This window comes from Dipodomys merriami, unplaced genomic scaffold (assembly GCF_024711535.1).
Source record: "Dipodomys merriami isolate MVZ:Mamm:240054 unplaced genomic scaffold, mDipMer1.0.p SCAF_1, whole genome shotgun sequence".
In the NCBI taxonomy this organism is placed as follows: Eukaryota; Metazoa; Chordata; class Mammalia; order Rodentia; family Heteromyidae; genus Dipodomys; species Dipodomys merriami.
This window is the reverse complement of record NW_027202270.1, coordinates 44,623,630-44,639,145: the sequence shown is the minus strand read 5'-3', so window position 1 is coordinate 44,639,145 and position 15,516 is coordinate 44,623,630. Positions and strand designations below refer to the sequence as shown.

The 15,516-nt window shown below is 41.5% G+C and overlaps 1 protein-coding gene across 2 annotated transcripts in view; it reads right to left on the bottom strand.

Annotated features, from left to right (window-relative positions):
- Tlk1 (tousled like kinase 1) overlaps positions 1 to 15,156 on the bottom strand; it is a 119,436-nt gene extending 104,280 nt beyond the window's left edge. The window contains exon 1 of one of the 2 annotated variants that reach the window (XM_070021102.1): positions 14,869 to 15,156. In XM_070021102.1, coding sequence (XP_069877203.1) covers positions 14,869 to 15,007 — 139 coding nt within the window. In that variant the 5' untranslated portion in view covers positions 15,008 to 15,156. The remainder of the gene's footprint in view (positions 1 to 14,868) is intronic. The other variant, XM_070021113.1, reaches the window with a different exon arrangement.
- Positions 15,157 to 15,516: the final 360 nt, after the last annotated feature.

Here is a 15,516-nt window from a genome sequence, read left to right as displayed (position 1 = left end):
GGAAAAAAGTATTTATGGAAAATAACATAAAAGAACTGAAGTGGATACATTACTATCAGACAGATGATTTTTAAAAATTAAAAGTTTAAAGTACATTTCAGAAATAACATTTTAGCCAAGAGCCAGTGCCTCACACCATGAGTTTATAATCCTAGCTACTCAGGAGGCTGAGCTCTGAGAATTACAATTGGAAGATAGCCTGGGCAGAAAAGTCCATGAGACTCATCTCCAATTAACCACCAGAAAACCAGAAGTGGCGCTGTGGCTCAAGTGGTAGAATGCTAACCTTGTGCAAAAAAGCTCAGGGCACAGAACCCAGGCCCTCAATTCAAGCCCCATAACTGACAAGGGAAAAAAAGAAAATTTCATAGCAATTTAAGGGTCAATATGGGTTGAACATGGTGACACAGGCCTGTAATGCCAGCTACTTGGGAGATGGAGGCAGGAGGATCATGGATGGAGACAATCCAGGTAAAAATGTGAACTCTCACTTGAAAAACTAAAGTAAAAAGGACTAGGGGCATGGCCCAAGTGGTTTAACACCTGTCTAGCAAGTATAAGGTCCCAAATTCAATCCTGAGTAGCATCAAAGAAAAAGAGAGGGTTAATCTACATAGAAGATATAAAAATTTGTTCTGGTCCTTATAAAAGAACTCCAAAAATACATAAAGTAAATTGACAGAATTAAAAGGAAAAATAGAAAACCCAACAATAATAGTTGAGAAATTTCAATAAACCACTTTAAATGATGAGCAGAAAAATCTACGATTTAAATAAATATTAGAAATCAACCTCAGAAGACCTAACAGAAATATAGAATAGTTCACCAAACAGTATAAGCATTCTCTAAAAGCACACATGGAAACATCTCCAGGAAAGACCATACATGCTGAGCTATATAGTCTGCAAAATCAACCAATTAAAAATTAAACATCAGCCAGACGCATATGGCTCACACCTATACTCTTAGCTACTTAGGAGGTTGAGATCTGAGGATCATAGTTCAAAGCCAGCCCGAGCTGGCTACCTAAAAGAAACTACAACAGAACTCTTGATAAATTACACTTGCTCACGCCAAATTTGTAACCTTCTGGTTAAGCACCAAGCATATGTAAATAACACTCTGGGATGAGCCCTATTTGGCTTATAAATACATGTCTATCACATGCATTGTGGGCACTTAAACTAAATACAAACCTTCAGATATGTAACTTTGCAACATTTACCAAAAGCCCTAGAATTGTTTTATGTTCTTTGCACTAAAAATCTAGTCCTTAAAATCATTTTTAAAAGCTTTTACTCAGATTGTCATATTATTTTATTTAATCATCATAACAAATTACAATTACCAAAAGCACTCCAAATAATGCCATGCACTGTTGTTTTTGGCAGCCTTCCTGGCTTCATCATTCTACCTATGTGGTCTCAAAGGAATTGCCAGTCATGCCTGTTTTTTTTTTTGGTTGGTCATGGGTTTGAACTCTGGGCCTGGGTGCTGTCCCTGAGCTCTTCTGCTCAAAGCTAGCACTCTACCACTTGAGCCACAGCATCACTTCCAGTTTTCTGGTGTTTAATTGGAGACAAGAGTCTGGACATTCCTGCCCAGGCTGGCTTTGAACTGTGATCCTCAGATCTCAGCCTCCTGAGTAGCTAGGATTACAGGCGTTAGACACTGGCACCCTACATGCCTGCCTGCCTCCCTCCTTCCCTTCCTTTTTTTTTTTTTTTTTGCCAGTCCTGGGGCTTTGACTTTGGGCCTGGGCACTGCCCCTGAGCTTCTTTTGCTCAAGGCTAGCACTCTACCACTTGAGCCACAGCACCACTTCTGGCTTTTTGTGTTTTTATGTGGTACTAAGAAATCAAACCTAGGGCTTCATTCATGTAAGGCTAGCACTCTACCACTAAGCCACATTCCCAGCCTCCAGCATGCCTTTCTCACTCTACCTACAGCCTTAGAACTTTTTCCTCACAGTTTCTAATAAGTGGTTTGGAACCAATGATTTGAATAGATCAGTATTAACCCCAAAATGATATGTGGACATTAGGAAGAGGTTGTCTTTCAACTGTGGTTGCTAAGCTATAGGTATACATTGAGGATCCAGAAGAAGCTAGAAAAACTCAGAAGTGGAGAGAAACCACCCCCCCCCCACCCCTCATCCCCAAGCCCCCATGATATCTGAGATTTTGGATCTAATGTTTCCAAAGCCATTCCCTCTTCCTCCTCCAACAATTCCCAATTACAAGCTTTTTGTTTTTTTTAAACTCAGGATCTGGCACTAGCTCTACCACTTGGGTCATACCCCAACCTCTTTTTGCTTTAAAATTTTTTTTTATCAAATAAGGTTTATGCCAGGGCCCAGCCTTGGATTTTGTTCCTCCTACCTACTAACAAGCTAACTTTTTCTCTGAGACAGTCTTGCTAACTTTTGCCCTAGCTGGCTTCAAACCACAATTCTCTTTTTCCACTTTCAGTGTACCAGGGATTAGAGGACTGAGCCACAGGATCTGGCTGTAGTTTTCCTTTCTTTTTCAAGGCAGAAAGGGTAGGGGGCAGTATTAAGGTTTGAGCTCTATGTCTCCTGCTTGCTAGACCAGTGCTCTACCACTTAAGCCACGCCTGCATCCCTTTTTACTTTTTATGTTCTCTTTCTTTCTCTCCTTATCTCCCTTCTCTCCACCCTGTCCTTCTCTTTCTCCTTCCTTCTCTCCCTTCCTATTCTCTCTCTCTCTCTCTCTCTCTCTCTCTCTCTCTCTCTCCTTCCTCTCCCTCTCCCCCTCCCACATTTTTTTCTTCTTCTTAAGAAAGTCTCACTTTCAGCCCAGACCAGCCTAGACTTCAATCCTCCTATTTATGCTCCCCCATCCAGAGCTGGAATTATAAACATGTTCCACTGTGCCAAGCTTTTTCTGTTTAGATCAGCGTTTCAAACTTCTTGTCCAGGCTCATCTTAAACTATAGACCTCTAGATCTTAGTAAAGTACTCAAGGAGCAATTAGAATAACCTGCATAAATATCACAACAACAAGCTCATATATCTATCTGCTTTTCAGCTCAGAAAAGCTGTGCTAAGTTTTGAACACATGTAATCAACAATATGATGATGAAGCCAGGTGTGGTGGCAGGTATCTGTAATCCCAGCATTGAAGAGGCAGAGTCAGGAGAATTCATTTGGCTACTACCCTGGTTACATACTGAGTGGAAGGATAGCCAAGTGGGGAAGGGGGGGGGGGGGCTGAATGCATACTACAATACAACCACTGTGGAAAGCAGTCTGGAGGTACCTCAGAAAGCTAAATATAGACCTCCCCACCATACCACTCCTGGGCATCTACCCTGAGCAACAGGAACCAGGATACAAAGACACATAGTCCTCCAACACTGTTCACAATAGCCAAGATATGAAAACAACCCAGATGCTCCACTACAGATGAGTGGATCCAAACATTGTGGTACCTAGATACAATGGAATATTATGCAGCCATTAGAAAGGACAAAATAATGGCATTCACAGGGAAATGGTTGAAACTAGAAAAAATAATTTTGAGCGAGGTAAGCCAAGAGCAAAGAGACAAAAGGCACATGGTCTCCCTAATATGTGGATGCTAAAGCCAAAATGCAAGGAGATATGACAAAGTAAAAAGGACTCGAGAAACAAAGGACTTCCACTCATTTTGTTGTATCATTGCTAAATGACTCCATGTTCTTGACCACATATATGGTGTAAGTATGCACATATCTGAGGGAAGCTAGGAGGAGGACACAGAATCAGAGGGAAACAGGAAAACATACAAAATAGGGGCCTATCAGCTGCACTGGACATTGATGAAAATGAGCTAAACAACTCAAAGGCAGCAATGGGAGGGAGGGAATGAGAGGGAATGAGGAAACAGCTTACACTAAGCAAAAGGAAAGAAATGTAAATATCACCTGATGTGGAAGAAATAGTTGTATTGTCAAAGCTCATAGAAGTCACAAACTTTATAGACCATAATAATGATAATTTGTCTTATGAAGGTTAAAATGTGCTTGTGACTTTAAATATCACTATTCCACAATACTGTGAAATGCGTGAAATTTATGTAATCACCTAATCTCAATAAAAAAAAATTAAAGAAAAAACAAAAGGTGAGTGCGACCATGTACACTGTAATCCGTAATCACACCTACCCAGGAGGCAGAGATGGGAGGATCAAGGTCTAACATCACCCTTGACAAAAAGTTGGTGAGATTCTGTCTCAACTAACAAGTCTGGCTGGTAATATATACCTGTAACCCTGACTGTGGGGAGGCCATAAATAGGAAGCTCACAGATGGAAAGCCAGACCCCCAGCAAAAAGCTGACACTGCCTAAAAAATAAAGCAAAAGAGGGTTGGGTGTGTGGTTCAAGTTGTGGTATATCTGCCTCACAGATGCAAGGACTGAGGTCAAACCCAGTACCACCACCAACAACAAAAATTGAAGAATGGTTAGCTAATTGATTATAGTACACCCATTCAATTAAATAGCACTCACCTAGCCTTGCTAGTCTGAGTGTTCTTGAGTCCTTACTTTACTTAACCGGTACCTCAACCTCCTCATCTGCAAAACCAGGATAACTCCCAGAAGCAAATGATTTCCAGAAGCAAATGAGTTAACTATTTACACAGAGGCTATTATGGTCCCTTCACATGTCAGTTATGTACTGTTTAAGTAAACGAAATTATTTTAAAAGTACACGAAGTAGACTAAACTGCCTAATTACACTGATAACCACAAAAATATGTTCAGGAAAAGGGAAAAACTTTTTTTAAGCAGCACAGACCATTCATTAACATCCAATAGTTTTAATCTGATTAGTTTCACATAAATCTCCCTGACCTTAATGCAAATAGGAAATCATGAATTCACACAATGTATCACATTTAAAGACACCAGCACTTTTGCCAGACAAAGCTTAAGAATTTAAATCTAAAAATTCTTGTCGTTTCCTCCATTTAATTAGTTCCCAAAGAAAGGCATAAATTGTAAGCATAGCCAACTCAGTAATCCATATAACATAAAGAAGAACAAATATCACAAGTCATTCTAAAAAGCCACTCATATTTACTTGACTTTCTAATAAATCTTAAGAATATAATCACTTTAAATACAGGAATAACTTGCTTTCTTGAAATTCACAATATTTTATACCTAATAAGGAAGCAGAATTGGGTGGATTCAAGTCAAGATTTACAACCTACCACCTGAATTCACTGTGAATATCTTTACAAGTTACCAATGGATTTTTTTTAAAGCAATGAACTAAAACTACTTTTAAAAATACTTCTTACAACTTGTTCAACCACTTTGGAAAGCAGTATGGAGGTTCCTCAAAAGACTTCACATAGATCTCCCCTATGACCCAGCAATCCCACTTTTGGGCATTTACCCAAATGTTTACAAACAAGACCACACTAAAGCTACCAGCACAACAATGTTTATTGCAGCATTATTTACCATAGCTAAGATATGGAACCAACCCAGATGTCCCTCAGCAGATGAATGGATCAAGAAAATGTGGTATATATACACAATGGAATTCTATGCCTCCATCAGAAAGAATGACATTGCCCCATTTGTTAGGAAATGGAAAAACTTGGAAAAAATTTTATTAAGTGAAGTAAGCCAGGCCCAAAGAAACATAGGTCCCATGGTTCCCCTTATTTGCAATATCTAGTATATGTATGAGTCAAGCGGAAAAGGTCAGATAATGTGAGGTCAGGAAAATGAACCCTTAGATATGTATTTTAATGTTTTTTTCTTTCATGCATGTGTTTCTAACGCATTTATAAGATTATCTCTTTGTTGCTTTGTATGTCCCTCCCCCACAGTATAACCCCTGCTTTCACTATATTTGATGTCAGTATAACTTGTGGAGGAGATGGGGAAAAACCAGTTGTTTAAGGATACAGGTGGACCTGTTGCAACAATGAGAAGTACAAGTTGTCATGTCCAAAACGAGCTTTACAATGTCGGTGCGGGGGGGGGGGGGGAGAGAGGGGGGGAAGGAGAAGGATTGGGATTGGGGGGGAGGGGGGAGGCTGGGAAGGGATGTGAAGGGTAAACCAAAGGAGGAGGGTGCAATGCTTGGTAAGAAATGTACGCATTATCCTGCCCATGTAATTGTAACCCCTCTGTAAAGTATGTTCACAAATAAAATTAAATTAAAAAAATACTTCTTACAGATGAGCTAGATTTCATATCAAACCTACTTTTCTCTACCATGCTAAAGTAGGTAAGAGTTAAAAAAGATGTCACATATCCATACCATCAATCTTGTTCACAGCCTAATGCACTGGGTTATAAAGCCTCAACAACACTGGATTGCTTCTATATCAACAATGGAAAATTCTTGGTTCAAATTCTAATGTTTGTTTGCTACAGCCCCGTGGGCTTATAAGGCCAAAATATTAAGATAAATGGAACTCCAAATCAGATTACCAAATATGAAAATACTACTGTATTGCTAACATCTTCCATATAGTGACTCGTTTTAAAAAACTGAAATATAAGATTTGCACACCTGGTACAGCTTTCTAAATTGGGTGCTTGTTTGCCTGTTTGTTGAATCTTACCCATAAACATCAGGTCAAAAAATTTAAACAAAGTTTAGAACAAAAGCAAGGCCTGGTGACACATGTCCATAATCCCAGTTACTCAGGAGGCCTGCCCTAGAAATAGTGAGAACCTATTTCAAAAACAAGACCAGTATGCTTGTTGACACCTCTAGTTCCAGCTACTTGGCAGGGCAGCAGTAGGATTTCAAAGTTCAAGTCAAGTCTGGCAAAGTTAATGAGAGACCATACCTGGGGGAAGAAAAGAAAGAAAAGGACCGGAGGCATGGTCCAAGTGGTGGAAAACTTGCCTAGCAAGCAAAACATGTACAGACAATCCAAATTTGTAAAGTAAAATGTTAAAAAAAAAAAAAAAACAACTAAAGTTACTGAAAATAACTCATGTTAGGCAATATACCCTAGTGATTAAATACAGAGACTTGCTTCAAACCCCAGCCTAGCATAGGCTAGGTAACACTGAGCTTCAGGTTTTTTATCTGTAAAATGATAATAAGTGAATATATCTCACTGGGTTATGAAATTAAATGAATCAACATACAAATTCAATAAATTTTAGCTATAATTTTTACTGCTATCCCTATTATCCTCTAAAATATAATTTACCAAAGAATAAAACAAGCACTTCTTGGATTTACAATGTGTGTGTGGAGATGGGGAGGGAGAATGGAAAGACAGACCTGCACCAAAACTTTCAGCTGAGTGCTAATTATGTTTTAAGATATCCTATTATGCATGGAAAATATGGAATTGAAAGGTCTCGATTCAAGAACTTTCTGTCTAGTGGTAATATAAATCAAACTATGTAACAGCATGATGAAAGTGCAGTGGGAATAAGGCAATCCTAAGGAACACTAAGAACACAGAAAGCTAACAGGTGACAGACACAGGAAATATTTTCAGAGGAGCAATTATCTAGTTACTTTACTTTAGAATATCACATGGTTTTACATCACTTACTTTTAAACATATTCGTAAGTGTTTTAGTAGGTAGATCATTTTTAATACACAACCACCTACTAGTGGTTACCATGCTCATAATGATGTCTTCTCTCTTTTCTTTCTTTTCTTTTTTTTGGAGACAGGGTCTTACTGTATAACTCAAGCTGGTCTCGAACTTGCCTTGATCTTCTAATCCTCCTGTCTCAGCCTCTCAAAAGACTATGGTTACAAGTATGTTCCACCAAGCTCAGCTCATCATAGTAATTTGTGAATTTGTAAGCTGGAAGAAGGTACTTAACTGCCTCTGATCGCTGCCTGGCAGCGCCACTCTCCCCCCCCCCCCCCCACTCCCACACACACCAGCCACCTACCCCTACACACACATTTGTAAGAAGAAAACAGGCTGCAAAAGGTAACAGAAAACCTACTATCCTGGGACTCACAATACTGAGTTTTGCTTGCAACACTCTTACAGTGAAAGCTTAGGCAAACTAAACTTCCTCATGGTAAATAAATCTGTGCTAGAACCCTCCAGCAATATAACTTTTATCTTATGAAAATGAAGCAAGAGGGGCAACTTGCCTATGGTCACACAGTAACTAACAGCAAAGCAGAGGCCACACTAAGACTGCAACTACCTTCTCATCTATACCATACCACCCCTCCCTTACTTCAAAACTACACTAATTATTCTAAGACCCTTAGAAAGGATGAACGAGAAATGAAGTTTATGAAACAAAATGACTTATCTCTATTGCTTGTATACAGAAAACAGACTATAAACGGAAATGCAACAAGGCCATGAATTCTCAACCTGGGGTATCACTGTATCTATTAAATTGGCCTTAATAAAGTTATGAGAATGTATGTCTAATTTCACAGCATCTAAATATTCAATTCACAAGACTGTTTCATACAAAATTAAAATATGAATTTTTACAAGCAATGATAAATATTACAAGAGTAATTCATGAGACAAATTAGGGATTAAAATTCTTTATTTTATATCCAAATTATAATTACAGTGCATTTGTGTGTGTGGGGGGGGTGTACTGAGGCTTGAACTCAGGAGCCTGGGCACTGTCCCTGTATTTTTTTGCTCAAAGCTAGGGCTTTACCACTTGAGCCACAGTTCTACTTTCAGATTTTTGGTGATTAATTGGAGATAAGAGGCTTAAGGCTTTTCCTACTTCAAACTGCAATCCTTAGAACTCAGCCTCCTGAATAGCTAGAATTACAAGTGTTAGCTACCAGCGCCTAGCTTAATGTGCATTTTGTGGAGAAGGAAGGGCGGTCCTAAGGTTTGAACTAGGCCAGGGCTTGATCCCTGAGCTTCTCTACTAAAGGATAGCGCTCTACCACTTATATCAAAGCGCCACTTCCAGCTTTTTCAGAGTAGTTTATTAGAGATTGAGAGTCTCATGGATTTTCCTGCCTTGGCTGGCTTCAACCAGTGATCCTCAGATCTCTGCCTCCTGAATAGCTAGGATTACAGGCATGAGCCACTAGCGCCCATCTTAATGTACATGTTTAACTCAAGAGATAAACTTATACACTCCCTTTATGTTTCTGTTTTTTGGACTCTAGCTTTAAAACAGAACATCTCAAGCATATTACTTTCAAAATCATAAGCAATTACAAATAAAAGACTATATAGACCATGTTGATAGCTTCTCTTTCAAAATTGAAAATTAGACCCCTTCCACAGTATTCCAAAATGCTGTACTCACATCACTCCAATAAACTGTACCATAAAAACAGCCTTTGATTCCCTGAAATGTTCTCAAAACTTATTATATTTCACAGGGAATTTAGCAACATTTCAGGAAGACTGATCTCATCAACTCCAAAAAATACAGAAGAATCCTCAGAGTTGAAAAGCACAATAAGAATGCATAAAGTCTACAACGGTGTCAAACTATTGACTTGACAAAATATCCAAAAATGCTAATAGATATACAAGTATACAGTTTAACAGTATTCAGAGATTTCAAAGGAATCATAGAATATTTACATTTTTAAACTAGATGGAAGTTTAAAGTCGCTCAATCCAATCATTCCAATATATGAATTCATGGACGCCAAGTCCATTTTCCCTCAAAATTCTCTCTATAATGTACTTTAAATTCTTACAGCTAAATACTTTTTATTGCTGGACAGGTCTATACAGTTCTTACATTCTTTTCAAAACACTATACTAATCTACATCACTACATCAATCTACATCCCTAATTCACCTGCTTGTCTGCTTCCTAAAACAATGAGTCTACTGTCTTCTATTTATGCTTATCTGAAGACCACCAGTGTCTCTCAACATTTGGTCTCTTCCATAGGCTAAATATATGATCCATAGGATTCTTGTTAGTCCTAGAGACACTTTTCAAGAACAAAGTAGTTCCATATGGCAAGTAACCTGTTCTAAAAACACTGCCACTTGTTGACTTTTTGGACAGTATCTGAAAAGGCTGTTATGTACTACTGCCTTTAAAACTCCATTATCTCCTTTATATAAGGTATCATTGATGTATTTCATTCAATCAAAATACATCACAATAATAGTCTGAACGAGGTGGCCTTACTCTTGTAATCCCAGCTACTCCAGGGGGGTCATGGTTCAAGGCCTGCCCAGTTAAAAAGTTAAGAGAAACATCCACTTCAACAAACAAGCTGGGCACGATAGTTGCACACCTGTAATCCCAGGTATTCAGGATGAAGCCTGAAGTCCAAAGCCAACTGGGCAAAAATCTAGAGACCCCACACAGAAAATAACTAGAGAGTTGGGGGTGTGACTCAAGTGGTAAAGCAGTTGCTAAGAAAGCATGTGGCATTGAATTTAAACTCCAGGAATATGTGTGTATTCATAGTGTGTGTGTGTTTATATAACGATAGAATGGAAATAGAAACAAAATCCTGCCTTCTCATAAACTAATATTAAGAATGATTTCCAATAATATAAAATACAACTAATTACACCAATTGCACTAAACTTTTGTTTCGGAACATACTCTCATAAAAAATGTTATTGAAATATGATCAGCTTATTACTTTTATAATGCTTTCAAAATATTTTTTTCATTTTGTTGGTACCAAGGATGGAACTCAAGGTCTTGTCCTTGCTAAACAGGTGCTCTACCACTTGAGCTATGCCCCAGTACTTTTTGCTTGGCTTATTTTTCAACCAGTCTTGCAGCATCACCATCCTCACACCTATGCCTCCAAAGCAGCTGGAATTAAAAGGCTTATTTGCTGAAATGTTCTTTCTCCCCCCCCCCCCCCCCACTCCCAAACCCCAGGCTGGTCTTTAAGGATTATCCTCCCAATCCCCATCTCCAGAGAGTAGCGTGGATTTTAGACATGAGTCACAATGCTCTGCAAAATTCTCAATTTCTAATATAGCAAAAATGAATAAATACAACCAACATACACAAAATCACTTGGGGGTCCTCAATATTTATGAGGGTTCTGAGACCAAAATGGTTAAAACTTACATCCTATTTCTCATGAACTGATTTCCCAGACCTTTGTTCTGAAAATGTTACTCCACTCATGTGCTAGAATTCTTAAAACACATAATCCAGTCCTCCTCTATCTAGTGATTCAAAAAATTAGAGACTTGCAGGAAGATCTGGGGCATTTTTACTTTCAACATCTCCCTACAGGCACACAATCATAAGTCAAACACTTCATCTAAGGAATGAAGTTCTCAAGTATGGGAACAGACAGCAATAGTTTAGTTGTACTGTGATGCCATCTTTTGGAATAAAATATTTCCACTATTTACAGAAAGGTAAAAACAAGCATTTATAACTGACAAGATGAAACTGGGAAGAAAGTGCAAGTGATTTGTGTAATTAATTAGACGAATACCCCATTCAGAAAGTGCCCATATACTAACATGCAAAAGAAAAAATAAAAAGAAACAAATCCACTGCTTATCTAGCTAATGTGACACTAAGTTCCTAGACTTCAACAGAGTAAAACTAACCTTACCAGAAAACTTAGCTCCCCCCACCCCTTAATATAGGACTATAGAAAGCAAATGGTGTGGAGATTAGAGGTTCACAAGATCCGACAGAAACACTCAAGCTATACTGCCAAGGTCCTCTAAAACTTCAAGGTTAATAAAGAAGAAGCCTAGGAGCCCAGAGGAAAGAATATAGTCTGTACTATATTTACCATATAAATTCCTACATTCTAATAGGTTCCTAAATCTCATATTTAAAGCCATATTTTATTTGCAAATCAAATTATAAATATGATCATAGCGATTAAGCAACAAAGGGAGGAAGAGAGCCAAACCAAAATATACAACATTAAAAATAATGGGCTCGGGGGCTGGGAATGTGGCTAGTGGTAGAGTGCTTGCCTAGCATGCATGAAGCCCTGGGTTCCATTCCTCAGTACCATAAACAGAAAAGGCTGGAAGTGGCACTGTGGCTCAAGTGGTAGAGTGTTAGCCTTGAGCACAGAAAGGCTCAGGGACAGAGCCCAAGCCCTGAATTCAACACTCACGACCAGCAAAAAATAAATAAATAAAATAATGAGCTTAGATCAATTCCTAGCACTGTAAGTAGATATAAATAAATAACACATCATAGCTCTCCCCCCTCCCCTCACCAATCAAAACTACAATCCCAGACTTGTTTCATTCAAGTATGTCAAAACTTGAGTAAGTTCAAAGAAAGAAACTTTTACTAACACTTCAAGGCAGATCTTTAACTCATCTTCAATGTTAAATTTGCTTAAGAGGAGTTTATAATAAACATTTATATATGTTAAAACTTAAGCTTTTTAATACTGTATTTTAAACTGCCTCAGTTTTTTTCAAGAAACTAGGTCTGTTCTTTGATTCCTATATTCATTACATTAAGTTCTTATTAGCAGTTACCTAAAGCCAAAGGATCTCTCCAACTTCAACATATTAACACACCTACCTATAAAAGGTGATAACCACTTGTTAAAATAAAAACTGAGGTTCCACTCAACTAGAAACACCTCTAGTTTGAAACCTGGAGCTTCTTATGTACAATTCCTGTTAGCATTAGTGAAATCTGAGAATACAACTCCAAACCTGAAAATACATACCCCTTGAGGATTAACATGGTTTTAGCTTACATGCTGCTTGGTCAAAAAGAAATATCCCACTTGGACACAGAAGGACTGGTGTGAAGCTCTGAGTGTAGCTCAGTGGCCTAGTGTTTGCTGAGTTCCATCCCAATACAACACACACACACACCCCAAAACATCCCCACCTTTTAAAAAAAAGCAACTTGTGTGAAGTAAAACTTCCTTAAAAGCATGTCCTATTATTTCATGAATTAACAGACATGACCACTACGAGTTAACAACAAAAAAAAAAATCTATTGTAAATTAAAACTGCTGGAAAAATAATTCTGGATATTTGAAGAGTCAAGTTTAATTATCCAAAGTTTAATTAGCAAAGCTTTTAAGCTATGAAAAACTCAATTTAGAACTTGGGGCTCCCAAATTCTCAATACTGAACAAATGTGAAGGGATGAACAATTCAATTCCTCAGTATCCAGGATAGGTCTGACTCACAGTGATGGGCTTAATAAATACTTGAGAAAGGAATGTGAAAGATCAGAAAGGATAGTCTTTCAAAAAATAAAATGGCCCTTAACTCACAACCTACCTGACGACTAAATCTTACTAAAACTATGGACAAAAGTAAAAATATGCTAACAGCAGCAACTGATTTGTTTACAAAATACATTTTAAAACATTCAGCAATTTTCAAGTGGCAGAAAATTCATCAGATGTACTTAATCTGAGTGACTGAACAAATAAGCTGTTTTCTTCTAATAAGGGAACCTCCAGCGTTGGGGGTGGGATGAAAGGGGAAATGTCTGTCAATGAAGCTAGCGTGGTTAATGGATGCCATAAATCAAACCTTTCCATGAATTTTCTAGAGGATATTCATGCCAATCTTTGAGCCTATTGTCACTTTCACACATGATCACTAGGAACAAAATGACAAAGAATGCTCTGCCGGAACCACTGGATTCAGGGCACAAAACACTTGATTAACAATTGGCCAGGCTCTGAATAGTACACATCCAACATGCTATTTTCAAAACCAATGAATCCCACCGATTCCTACATAAATCGAAACTCTAAATTTCAGCAAAAGATTCACTAGACTGTTGGACTTGCACATGTTTTCTGGTCTTGTTTTGTTTTTCTGAAACGTGCCTCGATAATCTTTCAAGACAACTGGGAGTGAACAACCCATGTACCAACTGCTGATGAATACCATGACGCATTTTCTCAGACAAAAGGGCGTTAGAAGAGACCCGATGCACATTTCTTCTTCCCCTGTAAGCCGAGTGTTCTCCCAAATTCCTTTTTCTGTCGTATACTTAAAAGTTAAATACAGCCAAGTTGAAATTGTAGTCGAAAGCACTCCGGTGCCTCACTAGCTAGCTGTGTAACTGCTACATCTGGTGGTGGCACACTTGCCTGCAAGCAGCCAGAAAACTTAGAAAACAATTGTCATCGATCTGGTGCATGTTTGCAGAAACCTTCCCGCAGCTATTTCCCACAAAACCCACCACCGCATCAAAGAACAAGAAGCAGCAGCAGCCTACTGGCACCGGTGAAGACAACGCACCGACACGCAGGAGGGGCAGGAGGCGATGGCGAAGGAGAGAAAGTTGCCACCATCTGGAGGGGTGGTTCCAACAGCCAGCCCACGAGTCCGCCTGCCGTTTGAATTGCGCTAGGGGGCCACGCTGGGAACCAATTCTGCCTAAATCCCTTTCCCAGGACAGCGATCCCCGCAATACCGGGGCTACCCTACAATCCTCCGGGTTCCCGGCAGCCCACCTCGCCGCGCGAGGCCCGCCTCCGGGGGAGGAGTGCGCGGGGAAGGGGAGGGGGCTCGGCGAGGAGAGGAGAGCTCCGACTGGAGCCCGAGCCCAACCGAGACCCGAGGCCGGGAGGTTAAGAGGGCTGAGCGGAGTGACAAATGGAGAGAAAGGGGGCTCAGTCCGGGAGGGAAGGGAAGGCTAGCCACCCTCGCAGCACGGAGGGGGAGCCCCCCGCGTCTGTGCGCCTCGCCCGGTCCCCACCGGCGCGCACCCATCGTCCGTCCCCTCCGCCACCCGTGATCCACCAAGCCAGCGAGTGCAGCACCTCCCCGGGGCCCGCGGCCTCGAGTCCCCCGCGCCACCCTCCCCGCCGCCCCCAGCCAGCCGGGGTCGGGGCCGGCGAGGGGCGAGGGGCGCGGGGTCGCGACGCGGAAAGGAGGGAGGAGGAAGGGACGCAGGCCCGGGAACCGGAACGCGAGCGGGAGCGGCGCCGTGGCGCTTACCTTCCCGGGGCCTCCCGGATGGCGGCGTGTGATTCAGCAGGGACCTGGCCGCCGCCGCCGAGCCCGGGGTTGGAGACGTGGAGAGCTGGGACCAAGATGGCGGCCCCTCCAAACTTCCACTGCTACTTTGGACACTCATCAAGCTACTTTCTGGGAACCCGACTCCCCCCCTGCGACGGCAGCGGCGGCAACGGCACGGGCACCCGCCTCCGTCATGGCGGGGGCCGCGCTGAGGGCGAGCGAGGGAGCGAGGGCTGGGCGGGGGGAGTCAAGGGGATGGGGGAGGAAGCCGAGCAGAGGGGACGTGGGGAGGGCCGAGGTGAGGGAGCGAGAGGGGCCGGGGAGGAGGGAAAGGGGGAGCCGCGAGAGAGCGGGCGGGCGCGCCGGGGAGGAGGCGGAGGGAGAGAGCGCGGCGGCGGCGGCGGCGGAGGCGTCGAGGGGGCGCCCGCCGGGGTCGGGGTCGGAGCCGGAGCCGGGACGCGGGCGGAGCGCGGGCTGTGCCGGCCGCTGGGGAGACTTCCGCGGGCGGAACCTGCCGGCACCTCTGCAGTGCGTCGGCCCCCGGCGTCGCCCGGGTGGCGGCGGCGGCGGCGCTGGCGGCGGCGGGCGGTGGGTGGCGGCTGAGGCGGCGAGGTAACCTCTGCATCA